The 20661-nt window shown below is 39.8% G+C and overlaps 1 protein-coding gene across 3 annotated transcripts; it reads left to right on the plus strand.

Annotated features, from left to right (window-relative positions):
* The first annotated feature begins 2006 nt into the window (after positions 1-2006).
* Positions 2007-18467, plus strand: LOC148080130 (sodium- and chloride-dependent GABA transporter 2-like). Of its 3 annotated transcripts, none has more exons than XM_087791702.1 (15): positions 2007-2032; positions 2656-2782; positions 5062-5294; positions 5367-5501; positions 7534-7837; positions 7921-8053; positions 9165-9299; positions 9481-9584; positions 10988-11112; positions 11853-11965; positions 12042-12179; positions 12244-12346; positions 16002-16102; positions 16168-16338; positions 17293-18467. In XM_087791702.1, the coding sequence occupies exons 3-15, from the start codon at positions 5093-5095 to the stop codon at positions 17398-17400; spliced, it is 1872 nt and encodes a 623-aa protein (XP_087647828.1). In that variant the 5' UTR covers positions 2007-2032; positions 2656-2782; positions 5062-5092; the 3' UTR covers positions 17401-18467. The 3 variants fall into 3 exon arrangements, with proteins under 3 accessions (XP_087647828.1, XP_087647829.1, XP_087647827.1); XM_087791703.1 differs by lacking the exons at positions 2007-2032; positions 2656-2782 and adding an exon at positions 4855-4988 and having other exon boundaries at positions 7534-7674; positions 7747-7837; XM_087791701.1 differs by lacking the exons at positions 2007-2032; positions 2656-2782 and adding an exon at positions 4855-4988.
* The last annotated feature ends 2194 nt before the right edge of the window (positions 18468-20661 follow it).

The following is a 20661-nucleotide window of genomic DNA, read 5'->3' on the forward strand; positions in this document are numbered from 1 at the left end:
GATGTGGTTAGAATTGCAGACCTACTGCAAAAAAACACTGATTTTTTTTGTATTCTGAGTGGTTTGCTTGGGTTTCGTTTGGGCACTGCAGGGTTAATCGGTGACTCTGCATTTTCAGAAGTTGTGCGAGTGGGTTTGTCTGCCTGTATATTGCATTCTGAAGAACCTCTCTAGGGCGTCACCCACTTCTCGTCATTTGTAGCAGGGATAGACTCAAGGAGAAATGTGCCGGAAATAAATACTAGAATTTCGAGACTATCGATCACTTCTTAGAGGGTAACTAATGTGAAAACTCAAATTTCCTGACTCACTCACATGTTTCAAAAGTCTTTCCCTCCAAGATTCAGTAAGTCCCTCATCATGACCATGTTTTGAAGTTATTTTTTTATAAAGTTCTCCACCGTCTGAAAACTCGGCGAACAAGAGGTTATAATAAAATGATGGCTTCACTTTGTACAAACAGACACATACTGATGAGTACAATAGAGGTCCAAGATCAATTTAAGAGACACTTGCATTGACACATTAATTGCCCTTTAAATGTAATTTAAAAAATTAAAAAAAAATTCGTTAATATCTGCACCTGGCTGTAAGCCGTAGGGGTTTTAACATGAGATGTCAAAATGTAGTGCTACTACGTTCTTGTTGTGGCAGTTTCAATTAGTTGTTTGGTTGAGTTCCAGAACCCAACAGCAGTCAAAAAAGTAGATTAGCCACATTGTTGGCTTAGTCGCAGGGTTAAAAGCATGTGGTGAAAGTAATGGCTGATACTCAGTGAATAACAGTAAATGTTTTATCAGATCCTTATTATTATATATCATCAGATTTTCACAACAGTGTGAAAGGGACAAAAAGTTTAATATTGGACTTATTGTTGCTTTTTCTGTTAGCATCGTAGGCTGAGACAAATATATCGGTCGGCTATTTGAAAAACTTAACGTAACCTAAATCTGTTCCCCAGTCTTCAATGCCACTCAACCCGTGATAGCCCTGCTGGTTGGGCAATTTAAGGCAAGAATTAAAAAGTTAAAAAAAAAAGACCAGTAACATTCTGTTACTAAAATGTTCTGTTATGTAAGTAGAAAAACTGTGAAGGTCTTTGAGCCAACGTGGAAAAATGAATGACAGATTTTAATTTTCACACTCACACATGCGTTACAATTTATTTTTTAACTTTGCTTCCAATAATTTCCCTTATGAAATATAGAACAATCTACAAAACCCAAATGTTTTTCTTCTCCTAGACCTTTAAATCATCAGAGAGCGCTAATGGTAAACAGATCCTCCGTCCCCTTACACCCTTTGGAGAGGAAAACTACCCTATAGGGAGGCAAGACAAATGTCTGACCCAAATAAATGTCACAAACCGGCTGAAAACACATTCACACAAACATTATTTTTCTTTAATACTCGGACAAACTATTGCCTTCAGTTAGCAGCGTTTTTTTTCTTGGTTGGAGCAACAATGAAAATCACTGTATTTCAGTAACAACCACGGATACTTTACGGTGGTTAAACAGCAATAAAACAGTCTCAGGATTGATTGGGCTTCTTTTTAAAACACATTTACAGACACTTCAGTTTTGTGGGGACAGAACAATGGCAACTGTAATAACAGGCCCTCAGCCAGAGAGATTTTATTCGGCTCAAGGGACGTAAAAGTAGAGTTTGTCATGAAGGAATTTGAGCGTATTTCTGCGAGTCCTGACCTCACCCTTGACCTCTTGAATTTCATCGAGGCTTAACGCTAATGAGAGCATTTCCTTCCTTATCCTTTTTGGTCGGAGTTAAAGACAATGACTTCTCTGTAATAGACATTGGAATTTGTTGTGTAGCGTGTTTTGAGTTGGCATCAAATTACATGCTGTATGACACTGCGTTTGTTTTTCAGGTGATCCATTTTACTGTTAGGTAATTATTAACGTCATTCGTTATACAAAGTCAATTTACAACAGAGCACCTGACTGTGTAGCGCAGCAGGTGTCAGCTGGTACTTATTTGAACGTGTTAGGGTGATAACCACTGCTACATGGTAAGAAACCGCTTATTCTCACGTATTTTTTCACCATGGTGCGACAAATACAAAATTACTATTATTTTATTTGTCTAATTGTAAGTCACGGTCTTTATTATGAAGCAGTCTTTTATCTTTAAACGTTGACAGGGTGTTGTGCAGTAGAATGGTTGAAGTCACTGACTTGTTTCATTTTCTCTTATGATTTTTAATGGATGTACTGTAAATGTCGCTAAATCTCAAAGATTTGCAGTGTTTTTGAGCTTTTCATTAAGTAAATTATCATGTAAACTTTGTCCTATAATCGATGACAGTTTCCTCAAACAGAAAAAAAAATCACATTAAGTAATCTTCATATGCATTTTTTTTATTAAATAAAAAAATAACGTTTGAACGGTAGGAATGACTGACTCAGGCTGTCTGCTGGATTTGAAGTTAGTTAAAATCAATCTCAATCGAGTATCTTTCTTTAGTATTTCCTTTTTTATTTGTATTATTTATCTTATGTTTTGTTACCATAGTTTGTGGCTATTTTAACTGGGAAAAATCAAGAATAATTTTAGAGCAGAATAAATAGCCTTGCCTAAAATACTGATATTATATTTTTTATTTATTTATTTCTTCCTTTTTATTTGATTTAGGTTGAAAAGCTTGATCAAACTGATAACCAGGCGCGCACCCGAGTTGGCGCGCGTTGCTGCATAACAGGGGACGAAACCATTCAGGTGGGGGGTGTCAGCGGTGTGGAGACCTTCGGCACACACGGAGGTTGGTAACAAAGCCTTAGATTCCTTTCGTTTTATTGTTTCTTACGAGGTGTTACACGCATAAACACCCGCCATCAGTGTAACATCTGAGTGGCTATTGAAATAAAAGCACCTGTTTTCTTGGAATACGCCTCTGCATGTGCTGCTCGGTACAGCCGCGTGTGTAACGGGTTTTGTAAATAAGAAAATGTCAATATGTAATCGCTAACCTCAAATAAATCGATTTATGATACGTCACATTGCTAATGTTTGGTATAGCATACAGCAATATTATGTAAGGAGGGTGTTTAAAAAAAAAAACGGCATCTTTATTTTCTCTTAAAACGAGTCGTCGCCCCTTCAGTGGCGAAAGTGTTTCATTCCACACGCCTCCTGCTGAGAAGAACATTTGGGAGGAAAACTTCTGTCACCTAACTTTTACAAAAAACATCCCATAATAACCGAAGAAAGCTTCACAAACCGAGTTATGACAGGTGCATGTTGTGAAGCAGGAGCTCCAGACTACAGTTTTTGGCGGGCAACTCAGCCCAAAGTTTAATTTTACAAGTTAAAAGTCTTCAATATGTCAATGGTGTTAAGATCATGGCGGCATTCACTCTCCAAACATGGTGTAGAGTCAAATTTCAAATTGTGCATCACTTGTGTAACCACGGTCAAATTTCCAGTTGCTATCTTCATTTTTCTTTTGTCTATTTACCTTTTTCTTTAATTTAATCTACTGTGCAACACTGAGTGACAATTTCTGAGGTACATACACCCTTTCAGAGGGTTACCACTGTTTGTTAAAAAGGCATTACGTTAGTTCAACCAAAATGAATTTCTTTTTAGAGTTATAGGCAAAAATGTTAGTCCATTTTAAAGTAGAGACTGGAGCTCAGTTGTCTTCGTCTTCATCTACCTCCAAAAAGACAAACTTAAAAACATCCAAATACCTCCGTGGTGCTCGTCTGTAACCTCCATTGTATAGTTAGGCCTCGACATGAGGAATTATTCCGAGAAAATGAAAAGAGAGACTTGGATCTTCTGTTACAAACACACTTGAAATATACACTTATTTCATTTTTCTTTTTCAAACCATATCCTAATGATGAGCCTTTAATACGAGATGGACGTTACCGACGAGTAGCATGGAGGTATTTGGATGTTTTGAAGTGTGTCCTTTTGGACGATAAAGACGAAGACAACTGAGCTTGAGTCGCTACATTAAAATGGACTAACATTTTTGCCTATAACTCTGAAAAGGAACAAATTACTCTGAAAATAATCTCAACTCTTACTCTACATGAGGGTGAGTATAAAATTAGTGAAGTTTGAATTTTGGGTGAACTAATACTTTACTTACTCAGTAACTAACCAAAAATAGGAACTAAAAATAAGTTCTTTAATTAGCGTTAAAATATATTTTTTAATCAAATTAAGTCCTAAAAATCTGAACACATGATTAGTAAGCATGTGTGTTCAAATATCTGGTAACATGTACACAATGTACAGATTGTAATCACAGTAGTGGAACTAACAAAACACACAGTTACTGGCGAGACACAATGCAGTTCTGCTTGACTCAGATCTAATCTAATGGATATTTTAAGCCAATATTCCATTCAGTGTTCTAAAGATTTAGGAATAACAATAAGTGGACAAAATGGATGTGAACTACTGTAAAATGTTAGTCATTTTATAGTTTGATTAGTTCGAGAAGAAAGAGGAAACACATTCAGTTAATCGAGGCTAAAAAATACTGAAGTCTGTGGAAGAGGATGTAGTTGTATGACTTCTGTCAAAATATGTTTGTGTGTGTTACACTGAGAGTTAAGCTTGTTGGAAAATTGTCCTTCAGATTATTAACCCTTGAGTGAACCATTAAAAGTGTCATCGGGACTTGGAGGTCTTCTTGAGCTCACTCATCCGTGTCATTCAGGTGTCTTTATGTTGACATCTGGTAGACCCTCACAAGGGAATGTAAAGGTAGGCCTGAGTCTCATGACACATATTTGGAGAATTATGAAATATTCCAATTTACTTGGAAAGTGACGACTTTCGGCTAGACAATTGTGAAACAAAGATGACCAGTTGGATGAGTTCTGTTCATATTTGTGCTGCTAAGTAGAGATAAAGGGCACACCCACAGTGCTGGGTCCTTGAGCACCGCTGCAGAGATAAGTTGTCTAGGAAAACAAACCGCTACAGAACTCGGCAGCCGAGAGGATGTGAGCAACTTTTCTCTCCGACTCTCTCAGAGAAATTTCCATTTAACAAAATTGTTTCCCTCTTTTGTTTCAGGGCTTTGTGTATATCTCTCCCAGGACCCGAGATGGGTGGTGGCCCCCCCCCTCAACAAGGGGATCCGCTGATGAACAAGTTCCCTGAAGGCATCAGAGAGTTCACCAAAGACGACCTGTTGGCACGTGGCAAGTGGGCCAGCAAAGCCGAGTTCCTGCTCGCCGTGGCTGGGCAGATTATCGGTCTGGGCAACGTGTGGAGGTTCCCTTACCTGTGCTACAAGAACGGAGGGGGTAAGAGAATAGAAGGAAGTCATTTCTGCTGGAGCGAGGACCTCATTTTGATGCCGTGCATTCTTATGTCAGGTGTTTTCTTCGTGCCGTACCTGTTGTTCCTGGTGCTGTGTGGCGTTCCACTCTTCCTGCTGGAGACATCGCTGGGACAGTACACAAGTCTAGGAGGTGTTAGCGCCTGGAAGAGCATCTGTCCTCTGTTTGGAGGTTTGTTCTTTTCATTTACTTTAAACATCTAGCAAAAGTACTTTTTTATTTATCTTGGGTAATGATTGAAACTACTGAAAGTTTTACTACGTCATCACACTAAATTTCCTGTTCACCCTTTCTCTTTATTACCTCCAGTTTTATTTAATTTTTTTTTTAATAATTTAGTCATTTCAAGGTGAACGACCTCTTCCAGAAATACATATGCAGTGGTGGAGGTTGTTCACCTTGAACCAGATACAACACAAGGGATACCACAAACACGTTTTTTTTTGGGCCACCTTGACCCTGAGCTAACACAAGGGTTAAGTTGAGTCATATAAGTCTATATTAAGTCTAGGAAATCTCGTATTTTCAGATATTCAAAGGCAAAACTAAAAACTTAATCTATACGAAAATGTTTCTTACCCTACTGGCAAAATTATTCAACTATAAAAAAGGGAAATAAATTGGAATTTTTATATCTGAATATCTTAAAATAACACCTCTTTCTGGACTTAAATCAGTAAGTCTAGCTCATTATTAAAGGGAGTATTATTCACATTCAAAGAGTCTACCTCTCCAAGGTAAGTCACTCATCATGACGATGTTTTGAAGTCATTACCTTTTAAAGTTTTCCTCCATCTGAAAACTTGGCGAACAAGGGGTTACGAGACGTACTATTATGACGTAATAATGACTTCACTCCTCCAGCCAGCTGTAATCAGGCCCTGCTTTTTTTATACAACAAGTCCGTTAGAGATGGAGACTTCCAGGATTGATGACGCAGAAGTCACAACAGAATGGGTGTGGTTACGATAGAAGATTTAAATCTCCAGAACAAAGAGGAGTTTTCAGTAGGTGGGGCTTAAGCACATTTTCTAATCTAAATATTTAAATGAAAAGAGAGTTTTGTTCAAACAGACACATACTGATGAGTACAACAGAGGTCCAACATCTATTTAAGACACACTAAAAGCAACACATTAGTTTAACTTAAAGTCAAATATGAACATTTTTTCTAAAATAAGACATAACTCAAACTGAATTTTTTTTTTTCTTAATTTGAGAGCCTAAACCGCTGTGTATATACTGTAAGTGTGTTCAATATTGTGCCGATCCAGCCACTTCCACTGATAATACAATACCAATAAAACCAGTCAGCTTTACTTCTCATTGATTTCACTCGTTGAGAGTGAGAAGTGATCATTGTTGCTTCTGAAAATCCACCTCAGGGACTGAAGTAGAAAAAGTCAAGGTAACACTGCAGCTGTGGTGTAGAGACAGTCATAAAACTCCATTGTCTTGTCAGTGCTAGAGAGGAAATCAACACCGCAGGCAATCGTCTTCGCATTTACTCAAAGGCATTGAGTTATAAATTAACTCTCATCTGCCATAAAGGAAAAAGCTATTGTCATCCAAATAAGAAAAGAAAATCACTCTTTTGTGTCTATAAGTCACTTAGCATAGACAAGGTTCCCCCGCTCTTTAACTGTCTATTCTATTCTATTCAACCTGAATGGAGGGAAATTGGGACCCAGTAATGACTGCAATTACAACATCACATCATTTGATTTAAAACAATAATCAGCAAACATTAAGAATGCATCCACTGGTTTCCACGACTAGTCACAGAGAACCCATAAAAATCCCATCTCACTCTGTGCTCAGTCTCAGATAACACTCTCGCCCTTGTGTTGATGCAACCTTGAAAGTCCAAAATCAGAATTTCTTCTGCTGAAAGGAAGTACAAATGTTCACTGGAATTAAAAAACAAGCTTTGTAGCAGCTTTGCTGTTTTTTTGACTGGTTATATAAATGGATTTGTAACTGAAAGTTCTTTGTTGAGTAAATGTTATTATCTTTAAATAAGTGATATTTCCAGATGTTATTGGGGTATTTTTCAGCTTCTCCTCCTGCAGCAATGTATTGTGTCTGTGGTGTAACAGGTTTGTGAATAATGCATTAGTAAGGCGGAGTAATGAAGTAATGAAGTGGTCGTTAATGAAACGAACGACTCTCTACACCATAAACATATAGACACACTGTCCAGGTCTGGGATACGCCAGCCAGGTGATCATCCTCCATGGCTGCGTCTACTACATCGTCATCCTGGCCTGGGCCGTCCTGTATCTCTCTCACAGCTTTCAGTCGGAGCTCCCCTGGTCGCACTGCAACAACTCTTGGAACACAGGTCAGTCCATGAATCCACTTATATGTCGGCCCCGCTCAGACTCTCACAAACAAGGATGTGGTCTTCCTGCAGAGGCTTGTTTCCAGTTCGACCGCTACAACTCGACGGCCAATGTGAGCAGCCTTTCTGAGAACTCAACGTCTTCTGTCATGGAGTTTTGGGAGTGAGTACAACATTCTTGCTTTTAAAAAAAACATTGTTTTTCTTTTTATTGAGAGTCACCAAGAGTTGATGTTTGTTTCTCAGGCGAGAAGTGCTTCACCTCTCAGATAATCTTGATGAGCTCGGACCTATCAGTTGGAAGCTGGCTCTGTGTCTGGCTGCTGTCTGGGTGGTGTGTTACTTCTGTGTGTGGAAGGGAGTCAAGTCCACTGGAAAGGTAATCAAAGAGAATTTTTACATCAACTAGATTTGGATTAATCTGTAAGGTCCACCGTCTATGTGTTTATCATTCTGTGTTCTATTAGTGTGTCTCTTATGTGTGACTTATTGTTGCTGTGGATGTAGCTTTATGGTGGTGGGGTCAGGCTTGCAGACTGATGGTCTTTATCTCCCACCACTCTGGCCCATCACTGTACGGCAGGAATGTCCATTTGCAACCCTTTCTTGGATCATATGTGGACTTTGATCTCAGTTTTAAACAATATTATTCAATTTAAAATACATGTATTTGATTTTTTTCTATAACTTTGACGAAGTTGTCTGTTATTAAACGGGATAGGAGCTTTTATTTTGAAGTTCTGAATGAGAGAACTCTTACGTAAGCCACTGTTTTCATTCAGCACCCGCTTGCTCTGAAACTAAAAAATGTGGCCCCGCTGGAAAAAAAAAGGTAGGACACCATTGATATAATGGGAGTCACACTTGTGGCCCATGTTCCATTTTTGGTCACATGGTGTTATTGTGTGGCCCTTCGTTTTTATGAGTGCCAGGACCGCATCTTTGTATAATTTCAGATTTCAGAAGATCTTCACATCCAATGTAATCATTATCTTATAAAGTCAAAAAGAAGAAAACAATGACAAAAAATGATCACAGTTTATAATTCTATGATTGTATGTGAATGATGTATACAAAACAAAAATGTGTGGAGTATACCAGTCGTATAAAGACTTTCAAATTTACTGAAACTGATGTTAAGGATAGTATGAGATTCGCACAAATAAACTATACATTTGGTCAAAGATGGGAAGAAGAAACAACTTACAGACCCCCCGGCCTGTGGCCCAGTCCCAACCAGAATTGACCTCTGGGGGTCCCCCTGGCCTCATGGTCTCCTTCTTGTTCCCGACATGGGCGACTCTTGATAGCTGGTGCATATTTGTTAGTAGCATGTGTGATTGTTACGCATGCGTTTTGACACCATTATAAAGTCCTATTTGCTATGAATTACTTAGTTATGTTCTGAAAAATCATCTGTGCATTGATGTCATCTTTTATAATATATTCAATCTTTATTCCAACATTTCTGCCATGTGTCTGTGATGTAGGTGGTGTACCTGACGGCCACTTTCCCCTACATCATGCTGTTTGTGCTGCTGGTCCGTGGAGCCACGCTGCCAGGAGCAGCCGAGGGTATCGTCTACTACCTCAAACCCAACCACACTCGACTGGCTGACCCTCATGTAGGAGAAATGGAAAATGAAAAAACAATAATACCAGTCAAATTTTGGCTTATTATTTATGTATAAGTTTGACCTTAGCATCTCTATTACTTCTAAACTCTGAACCGAAAAAAACGTATATTGTTTTACGTTTTTGCTTGAATCCCAAACTTGAATCGATAACATGTGGTTCTCTCGGCAGGTTTGGATGGATGCTGGCTCCCAAGTTTTCTTTTCCTACGGCATCTGTTTGGGGAGCCTGACTGCGCTGGGCAGTTACAACAAGTACAACAACGACTGCTACAAGTATGACAAAGTTCAAATCTTTCCATTCCAGTTAAAACAAACGTATTCGGTGTAGCCTCCCGCCGGTCAGATGGCTTTCACAAAATATGGCAAGAATGGACCACGAAAACACACGGACAGAGCCACGCCTCGAGAAAAAAGAAAGCCCATGCTGCTGTTTCCCACACTTACAGGACCTCCAGAGGAGGTCAAGCTTCTCTCTGCTGGCTTATTGACACACTGACGGTGACTAAACACAATATAAATAACATAAATGTTGCCTAAACGTTCATGATTAGCATTTTAAAATGAATTTTTGCCACATGTATTCAACTAATGTTGTTCATTGGCTCAATATCAAAGTAGACTAAAACATTGATATTATGACCAAAAAATGTCAGATTTCAAGATAAGATGAAGATCAGATAATACTTTTAATTCAGAGTCAAACTGGTATTTATTGAGAGTGTTTGATGAAGGAGGACAAATGCAGATGGATTGAGCCTCCAAGAATGAAAAGACAATATTACAGTCACACTCCTCTTTCAGTTTGGTCTGCTCCCTTGTGGCCTGCCAAGTCATTTTAAGTGGCCCGCAAACGCTTTCAGGAACTTTCACTACCTAAAATGCATGCTAATGTCAGGACTTTTGATACCATGTTGTTCGTGTGGAGTCTGTGGTGAAAGAAAAAAATGTTGTACTCTATTATTTTGGATGCCATAATTTTTATGTTCAGTTAGAGGAGCTGCTAAAATTAGCCATTGATCATTACAATGGAAACAGACAGAGTCTCCATTTTAACTATTCTTAAAATGTTCAACTATAAGTTGAAACTATTTGTTTTTAGTTTAAAGTTTTGAACCCTAGGTTGATGGTGTTTGACACCCCAATATGCCCTACTTACATTCAAACCGGCTAACCTGATTTCTACGATGTATTTACTGAAATTGTCGTCACTATTAATACGATGATTGTTGTATTATTTAATACTTGTTGTTTTATTTAAATTATATATATAAAACCTACTGTATGAGTCAGCCCACGTGTTCTCTGTCTTGATTGTCAAAAAAGACGACACATTGATATTTTAAAATTCATCTCGTATCGCTGTCGTCAAAACTTATACGACTCTCACTTTTTCCTTTTTTACTTTTACTTACTTTAACCTGTAAACCAAAACTCTTCCTCCCAACTTAACCTGTGTAAAATCCTGAACTTAAAAGTAAAAACAACCGCCAACACCACCGTTAAAATATTTCCAGTGGTGAGGGTTTTTTTTATATATATTGTGTGAGAATGTGGAAAATGTTTCAGAACGTCGCCCTTCTATAAACAAGGGAACACTGTATTCTTTTCCCTAACAAATGTGTCCCTGCGTGTTTGCGTGTTGCTTCATTAACCAAGAGACTCTCATCCTTGTCCAGAGACTCGTTCCTGCTGTGCCTGTTGAACAGTTGCACTAGTTTCCTGGCAGGGTTTGCCATCTTCTCTGTGCTGGGATTCATGGCCAAAGAGCAGCAGGTGGACATCTCTACTGTGGCAGAGTCAGGTTTGTTTTACTGTGGAAATACATTTGGAAATACATTGAATGGAAATCTAGCTCATTATTAAAGGGCAGTTAATGTGAAAACCCAACTCCCCTGATTTATTCACATGTTCCTCTGCAAGATGCAGTAGATCTTTCATAATGATGAAGTTTTGACGTTATTACCTTTTAAAGTGTTCCCTTATCTGAGATCCCAGCGAATGAGAGGTTACGAGAGCCCATTACAAGATAATAATGGTCTTCACTCCTCCTCCAGCCAGCTGTAATCACATCCCACTTTGTTTATACAACAAGTCCGGTAGATGTGGATATAAACTCAAACTTAAATTACATTTTTTTGCTTTGGGAGTCAGGTTTGTTTTGCTGTGGAAATGCATTTGGAGAGACCAGAGGAAGGCTCTCGTGGTCTTCTAGAGCCAAATGATTACACCTTGTAGATCTTTTGGGATTCGATGACATCATCCTCTAAACATCAGCCTGTAAACTGAAACTGTGTCATTAGTGCAGCTGCAGCTACTGATTAGTCCAACATGCTAGCACTCTTACGGGAACAAATGAAACACGTTTTATGTCATTTTACATTTATGAAGTTTTGACTAGAATCTGGTGTTAATCCAATGAATTCCTTAATATTAATCGTACATACAAATACACCACATCAGACTAGGTTTTAGACATGTTTAATAGGTAATAATCCACATATTGATGAGTGTTTGAGATGTTTGACTCTTGTATCTTCTCAGGTCCAGGCCTGGCGTTCATCGCGTACCCCCGGGCGGTCTCCATGATGCCCTTTCCCCAGCTCTGGGCCATTTGTTTCTTCCTGATGATCATCATGCTGGGTCTGGACACCCAGGTTCTCAAACTGTTCTGTCCTTCAAAAGCAAAATGTGTCACACAGTTCTTGACCACACGTCGTCTGTGTCCTTCAGTTTGTGAGTCTGGAAGCGCTGATGACGTCGGTGAGCGACTTGTACCCGAGCGTGATCAGACGTGGGCACCGCCGCGAGCTGCTTCTGTTGATCATCTGCTTCAGTTGTTTCCTCGTGGGACTGGTCATGGTCACGCCAGTAAGACATATATCACTCTCTTAAGGGGTTTGTTGTTATTGAATTTCTGTTTCGCCCCATGTAGGGAGGCCTGTATGTGTTTCAGGTATACGACCAATTCTCCTGTAGTGGCGCCTGTTTACTACTGCTCTCCATCTGTCAGTCAGTTGCTATTGGCTGGATATACGGTAAGAGAACCTTGTGCTTTTTTCTGGCAATTAACATATTTTCCGCACTGTTAGGCGCACCGGATTATAAGGTGCATAGAATAAAGGATACAGTCAAATCATTTGACGGGTTTGCGTTATGCATCCACTAGATAAAGTTGTGCTAAAGGAAATGTCAACAAAACAGTCAGATAAAGTCAAACTTTATTAAGCGTTCTGACAACTCTGTTCACTCCCATGGTAACGATGTTTAAATGATGTTTAAAAGGCTTCAAGCAGCACCGCGTAAGAACTGTGTTGTCAGCCGATAATTGTTGAGCGAGCAGAAGAGAAGTCGAGCGCGTGTATGACAGCTAGAGTGCACATGTATGACATGTTGAACACACAGGTATGACTGGTTGAGTGATTTTGCGCAAAAAAAAAGGGTTTTGAGTGTACAACAAACAAGACACACTCGCTCAAAACGTAGGCAGTAATCTTACTCCATAGACTTCCGCCATGATGTGACGTGCGTTGTTAATCCCACCCTGTGATGATGCAGTGACTTAATCCCGCCCACGGTGTGTCGTCTCAGTCGGCACAGAGTCATGAAAGTGTTTGTAAACAAGTCACCCACCAGGTAATGTTCATAAATAAGGCGCACTGTCGTTTTTTTTGAGAAATTTAAAGGCTTTTAAGTGCGCCTTATAGTGCGGAAAATAGGTAATATCTTTAATCGTTGGTTGTCAGTCAGCGGAAGAATTCTAAACGTGGTTTCAAAATAATCTAGAGATGAAGATGTTTGATACCTTTAACCATTTTTATAATCAGACCCAAGCTACCTGTTTAGTTTATGTTGATTTTCAAGTTAGAAATATGACTCGTGCACAAACAGAAATCGGACATGATGCAAAGTCACAGAATCTTTACTTGCCAGACAAGCAGAGAGAAACAACAAACTTACATCTCGTGTAAAGGCCGACTTCTCTCTGAATCAAATAATCTTTTTATATTGTATTACAGTTGTGTAATCTGTTTGAATATCACTACCAGATGGAAACGTCATCAGCCTATGTTTGGATTGTGCATCTGCTTATCGGATACGACGTCATTCAGTTGTTCCTCTCTGATGAGTCAATTCAGTTTAGACGTGTCCGTGGGTTGTCTGGAGGCACGTTTTGTGCTGTACTTTACTGCTCCTAGCTTGTTTTTAGCCACAAATATGACATTCAAGCTCAGTCATTTTCCAACATGATTTTCTTAAGAAGTAAATCAATATTAAAGGGGGAATGTGGTGTTACTAAGTTAATACTTCTTTTCAATTCTCTGTGTAAACAACTGTACATATTCAGCAAGTACATTGAAACTGAAGAATAGATGTACACAGTTTGTTTATGTTTCACTATTAAAGTGGCCACTCGCTATATCGGCTCACCTTCTGTGGTTTCGCTTTTTTGTATTTGTTGTTTTTGCACACGGTGCTGCGTAATATTCAAATATATTGTAGCGAGCTGCAGTCAGGAACAGCAAAGCCCCATGTCGTTGTCCACAATGTTACAAACCGATGATTTATTTAACAGCAGATAACTAAAACACAACCAAAGAACCTAGTGGCAGGCACTAATCACTAGTGATGGTCTGATGAAGCTTTACGAAGCAGCGCAATTATTTGCAGAGTCCACTAGATGGCGGTCTCTGCAATATTTTCCTTTGTTTTGAGCAACTGTTCCAATGAAACATAAAAAAAGCTACAGTACTACATTTAAATTTTACACTTATGTTTTGATGTTAAAAGTGATCGACAGCTGTGCACTGTTCAGTTTGCAAGCTCAAATGAACCCTGTTAAATAATTGTTTTTCATTTAAACATGTGAAAAATGTGTCACTGTTTTACGGATATCATTTGATGTGGAGGCTTTTCAGGAAATCACCCCCCACAATATACGAGGGACCTTGAATTGTTTGTTATATTGAAAATGTAACTGACAAGTTTAAAAATCCTTTTCAACTACTAGCCAGAGTCTCGTCAACTGGTGGAGAATCCAGACCTTTTTTGGTCACTTTCTCTCTCTTCCTCTGGAAAATAAATAGCTTTGTTGTAACAGCTAAACCACTTGAAAAAAGGTATCTACATTGTCTTCCTCCTCAGTCCAGAACTTGTCAGCACAATCTTGCTAAAGACAACCAATAAAAGCCCAAGTGAACACAACAGAGACTTAATCACAGTCAAGAGCAGGCCATGGAATTCCATAAAGGACGACCGCTCATCCATTCAAACCTCCTTTGTTTCATTCCCGTGCATTCCACTGGAAGTCACTAGACAGTACATTAACATGGCTACTCTTGTAAGAAGTCTGGCTCCTGGCCAGGCTCTTGTCTGTCTCCTATGGGGCCCTAAATCTGCCCCCGGGCCCTGTCGCCTCACAGTCTCAGGCTGACGACCCCAGGGAGCCACTATCCCTGCCAGATCTGGGAGCATTGCTGAAATGCAAACTCTGCAAAAAAGTGTGAGATGCAGGAATGTGAGCCTGGGAACAAAAGAAATACTTCTCCAGCATTAAGGCTATTAACTTTGAGTCATTAGGAGCTAATAAACGTGGAGCAGAAAAAAGTCTGGATGATGGTGATACTGAATAACTAGGTTAGTAGTGTGTAGCTGAATTGCAGGCACTTTTTATGGCTCTCACAGCAGTGGGTGAGCTGAGGAGTGGGATTTTAAGAGGCTTAAGAACACCACGGTCAAGACTCTGCTGAACCTTTCCCCCTTTTTACGACGGCGGGATTTAACACTTTTTTAAGGACTTGTACTTTAGTTAACATTCCTAACTTCCAGGAGTTTCTAGAATAACACTTTTTTTTTCTTTTATTTAAAACTCAATAATCACAAGCCTTTATTTTTGGCTGCACAGAAAGAAAACAAACAATTTGTACTGTTAAGTGTGTTTTGTTTTGACAAAAGATGGTAGTTTAAAATACAATTCACTTGTGGCTCTTGAAGATGCTAGTTTAAGTCAAGTTTATTTTACAAAAAAATTAACATTTAAACTTACTGTCTTTATCTAAACTTTGGGTTCCCCTGTTCTTAACGACTTTACTTACTAAATAGTTTTGTTTATTAGAGTCAAAAACACTATCGGAAAAAAGTGAATAACAGTTTGAACAAAAATAATTGTTTGGTTATGCACTAAAAATAGCTTTATTCAGGGTAACTCTTGTGCTTAAAAAGTCTAAAAATTCCCAAAAAAATTAATTCCATTTTAAGAATAAAAATGTCCATAATTCCCTTCATGTCTCACAAAATGTATATCAGTCTCTTAAAGATCTGAACTTCTATTAAAGAAAAGGAGCAAAGCAGTGGAGAAAAATGTTAGTTAAAGGCCAGAGCAAAGCTGAAAAAGGCTCTTAAATTGTTTTCATTACGGTCTTAAACATTCTGGAAGAGGGTATTTTACTTGATCTCCTCCCCTTCAACTTGCAGCGAAGGTGCTACTTCCTGTCAGATGTTTCACCGACGTGACAAACGCATGTGACCTGACTCTGACCTTAACCACATTCAAATGTGGTTAGTTCCTCTGCAGCTTAAACAAATGTTTATTTTTATTTATGCTGTTGTTTTAAATAGTAGGAACTGTCCTTCTGCGATGTTCTAAAACACCAGCCAAGCGCTGGACCACTAATGGTTGTTTGTTGTTTCCAGGAGCGGAACGGTTCAGTGAGAACATCAGGGACATGACAAAACACACCCCTCTGCTGCTCTTCAGACTCTGCTGGAAGTACTTGACTCCCATCGTGTGCACCGTGAGTGACCCCCTCATTCAAATCATGTTATCATTGTCTTCCTGAATTTTTATTTTTCCTCTCAGGGCACCTTTGTGTTTTCCCTTCTGTTTTGGGCGCCGCTGAAATTGGGTAAAGGGCTCGTCTCCCCGGCCTGGGCCACGGCTCTGGGCTGGATCCTCACCTTCTCGTCCGTCTCTCTGCTGCCGATGTGGGCCATCTACGCAATGTTCACGACACCAGGATCAGTGAAGCAGGTGCGTGATCTTCCTGTGATCTGTGGTGGTGATTGAACACATGCGTGTCTTTTTTTTTTAATTTACTCTTGTCATTACAATATATAGATCTGTATTTAGAAAGAAAATGTGTACGTAGCCTGGAGAGAGTAGCATGTAGTATCTCTAAAAGTTTGATTTAAAAAAATCATGCCTAATAATTCACCTGAAAATAAAAAAAAGAACAATTTGACTAATTTAATTTTGATGGAACAGTGAAGTAACAATTGTGTGAAAGTGAAATAAATAATGATACAAAAGGGGAACAATAGTACACTGTTGTAAAAATGAGGAGAAAAAGCAGTAAAAGCTTAAAATCATCTTGACCCTTTTGTTATCTCAGGGTCAAGTTACCTGAAGGTCTGAAAACAATTGTGTTTGAGGTATCTCTTGTGTTGTTCCTGGGTCAAGATTACCCGGTTGCTAAAAACAAATGTGTTTGAGGTATCCCTTATGTTGTTTCTGGGTCAAGGTGACCCGGTTGCTAAAAACAAATGTATTTGAGGTATCCCTTGTGTTGTTTCTGGGTCAAGATGACCCGGTTGCTAAAAACAAATGTGTTTGAGGTATCCCTTATGTTGTTTCTGGGTCAAGGTGACCCGGTTGCTAAAAACAAATGTGTTTGAGGTATCCCTTGTGTTGTTTCTGGGTCAAGGTGACCCGGTTGCTAAAAACAAATGTGTTTGAGGTATCCCTTGTGCTGTCTGACTGCTCCTCAAAATCCGGTGCGTTTTATGTTTTTTGTTTTTGCGTTTAATGTTTGATACATTGTATCAAATGAGTTTTAATTTCATGAGGTGAATAGAGAGGCTGGTCAAAGTGCAGGCTTTTTCTGTAAAAAAGGTCAGGTCTCAAAGAGGTTTTAAGGAATATCTGTGTCTGTAGAAAAAGTTTTTATTGTGAAGTTTCGCTAACTCTGCTCCTTCAACCCACCAGCGCCTCCGACGTCTGTGCACGCCCACCTTCCAGCACTCCTCCTACACAACAGACGTGCCGCTCGATGACCAACCAAAGAAACAGATCCTCGACATCATCCAAGATTGACTTTGAAACACAACCACTTGACCTCTGAGCTGCTGGGTCAAAGATCTGTTGCTGTCGCGTGTACATGGGTCAGACGTAGATCGTCCACAAGAGTGAAGGTTACCAAGGTTGGGTCAACAACCTTCCAAGCTTCTATGCAAATGAGAGCAGGAAGTGCCAAACCCAAGACAACAGGAGCCCGACTTCCCGAGTCATTCATATAGTTTGATGATGGCAGAAGCCTTTAGAGAGCCAGACTCAGGCGTCTGACAAAGTGATATATTAGAAATAGAATCAAAAACCATTTAAACTCCATCTAAATCTGAAAGAATGTTTTTTATTATTATTTGTGTGTAATTATCTAACATTAGCGTCTCACTTTAGCATGTATGTAACTTTTTAACAGTCTTTCTGAATATCAGATCGCTGGAATGATAACATGTTATCTTTAGTTTTTATCCACCTGTAGTTTGACTGGTTGCGGGCTTAAGCTAACTCGAATTACGTTGACCCCTGATAACATTTTTGTATGTTTTTTACCAGTAGATGAAATGAAAAGGCTTCACAGAGAGAAACAATATTTACATGTTTAAAAGCCATAATGTGATCAAACAGACTTTGTGCCACCGTTTGCATAAAATCTTGACTATTGTATGGAGAAAAAGCTGCTGTGGTCATACTGTTGTACTTTTTTAATAGCTGAACAAATGTAGGTGGAACTACATTTGAATATCATTTAGGTTAAAGGTATGAATATGATGAATATATCAAATGTATTTTTGACATTTCCATGAAATCACTGTTTAGTCTTAACACTGTTATTTCGTCCGATAAGGTTCTTAAAACGTCTTTTTTTTATTCATATTTACCTCGTGTTGGTGCCAGAAGACAAAACCAATCCTCATAGTTCTAATCATCTGTCGTCTACTGTCTTCAGCCGTGCATCCTCATCCTCATCATGCGTTGAATAATTGACCAGTGCTTTCTACTTCCTGTCTCTGCGGATCTGTTGTCATTTATTTGGACATGCTGTACTCGCACATGCGTCGACTCCTAAATGTGTTTTTGGAATAAATGCGTTAAAAAAATGTTCATTCCTTTCTCTACCATCAGGACTTGCCACAGGAATTCCACCTTTACTTTTTTTTCTTTTACAATATCCGTGGATTGAGCTCAGGTGTTTAACTCAAAGCTGAGGGAGGATAAACACTCGTCACAGCTGCTCAACCATCACTACAGTTTCCTTCATCCAGGAAGTGATGGAAGCATGGAGGAGGGGCTTCTCTCTCATTATGTAAACGGCTTGACTTGTCAATTAACTGTATTGGATCCCCCCCCGAGCCGCCGCCGCCGTGGCGTCCGCCCACACGTGGCCGAGCACGCGGGAACTTGTTTTGGTGATGTGACGTACTGTATGCAGCCCTCTGAGCACGTGCGAGCGTGTATGCAGAATGGGGGGGCGGTCGATGTCCATATGGCTGCCTTGGCATACGTCTTGGGTCGAGATGATGGGGATTAAAAATCATCCAGTGGGCTGTGGAGAAGGGGGCGGGGGTGCGGGGGGGTTCGGTCAGAGCCAGAGCATGTGTTGTTTCATGACAAACGCTGTGGAAGTTTGCCACCGCTTCGCAGCTGCAGCGTTTTTACGACGCACGCATTTATTGTTGTTGTTGTCGCTCCGCGTTGAGGAGCATCATCACCAGCCAGTCTTTTTCCAGACCTGTGTGGCTGACATCACGCCGGTCAAACATCCTCTCGCTCGCCTCCCGCTGTGTGCTCGCCGTCTTTACAGGCGCCGTTTACTGCGCCCGATACACTTGACAGTGTGGTGTAAAAGAAGGGGCGCCCGGTCGTGGGAGGTTGAGGGGAAATAGAGATGGGTGAGGCGGTTGTGGAGGGGAGGGGGCTTGCATAACTGTGGATCTGGACGTCAAGTTCTCACCTTAAATATTCTAGGGTGGTCAAGTCACAGATGAAGAAACATCCTATTGTACAATTTTTAAGAGTAACATTGTAGGACTGAAGTTTGGGCCTTGTGTGTTCTTAACCCTTGTGCTGTCTTTGGGTCAAGGTGACCCGTTGGGCCAAAAAAAAAGTGTTAATGGAGTTCCTTGTGTTATCTCTGGGTCAAGATGACCCGATGTTTCAAAAAACAAAAGTGTTAATGGAGTTCCTTGTGTTATCCCTGGGTCAAGATGACCCGATGTTTCAAAAAACAAAAGTGTTAATGGAGTTCCTTGTGTTATCCCTGGGTCAAGGTGACCCGGTGGGCCAAAAAACAAAAGTATTAATGGTATTCCTTGTGTTATCTCTGGGTCAAGGTGACCCGGTGGGCCTAAAAACAAAAGTGTTAATGGCATTCCATGTGTTGACTCTGGGTCAAGGTGAACGACCTCCACCTCTGCATATGTATTTCTGGAAGCCAGGGAGGTCGTTCACCTTGACCCAGAGACAACACAAGTGTAATGGAACTTTTAATTACAATTTCACGGACATTTAATCAAGAAGTCAGTTTATGAAAAATACACAATAGGTGCATTTTCTATGCTAAAGCAAATATATCCCATTTTTAACAGCGAGAAAAGACTTTTAGAGCGAAAATTCCTAAATACAAAGTATTTTAATGAAGATCATTCTTGTCACTTGACTGCAAACCAACTACAATACAAAATCTCATTGACTTCCTTGAACAGATAACAATACAATAAACAAAACCCCCGCAAGTACGAGGGTGAAAGAGCAGGGTGGAAGGAAATGTGTTGAATACAGCCACAAAATGAAAAGTTGAAACAATGCATTCAAATTTTCAGAAAGAAACCTGTATACGTGTGTACAATAAAGTTTGTATAAACATTTGAAAAATAGTAAAAGTATCAGATAACAATAGTATTAATCGTAGGACAATCTATGATCGGACCTTTACATGTATATTTGTATGATATTTCTATAACGACAAAGGCAAAAAGTCTCAAGAAACAGGAGAGAAATTCATATTTCCTGGACTGGATCGGGGCCGAGAAGGCTTACCTCGGCAGAGTCTCGGGGGTTTGTTCTGGCGGAGTCCTGACTGTCCGCCCACGTCCTGGCCGCGTCCCCGCTGCCTTCAGTCATGTACCAGCAGCTTCGGATTAGAGCGGAGCCTGAAATGTAATATCCATGTTCTCGGGTTGTGTCGAAAGGCCTCCCTGGTGGAGTGCACGGCAACACCGGGTCATACCTGCAAAGGTGAGTCAGCAAATAAGCTCCTGCCCCTGGGACTCCTTTGGACTCCACAGAGAGTGA

Source organism: Callionymus lyra, chromosome 5, assembly GCF_982586985.1.
Source record: "Callionymus lyra chromosome 5, fCalLyr1.hap1.1, whole genome shotgun sequence".
NCBI classification, from domain to species: domain Eukaryota; kingdom Metazoa; phylum Chordata; class Actinopteri; order Syngnathiformes; family Callionymidae; genus Callionymus; species Callionymus lyra.

Coding starts and splice junctions, on each gene's coding strand:
- LOC148080130 (XM_087791701.1), top strand. Junction 12,180..12,243: donor GACTGGTCATGGTCACGCCA/GTAAGACATATA, acceptor CGCCCCATGTAG/GGAGGCCTGTATGTGTTTCA. Junction 12,347..16,001: donor TGCTATTGGCTGGATATACG/GTAAGAGAACCT, acceptor TGTTGTTTCCAG/GAGCGGAACGGTTCAGTGAG.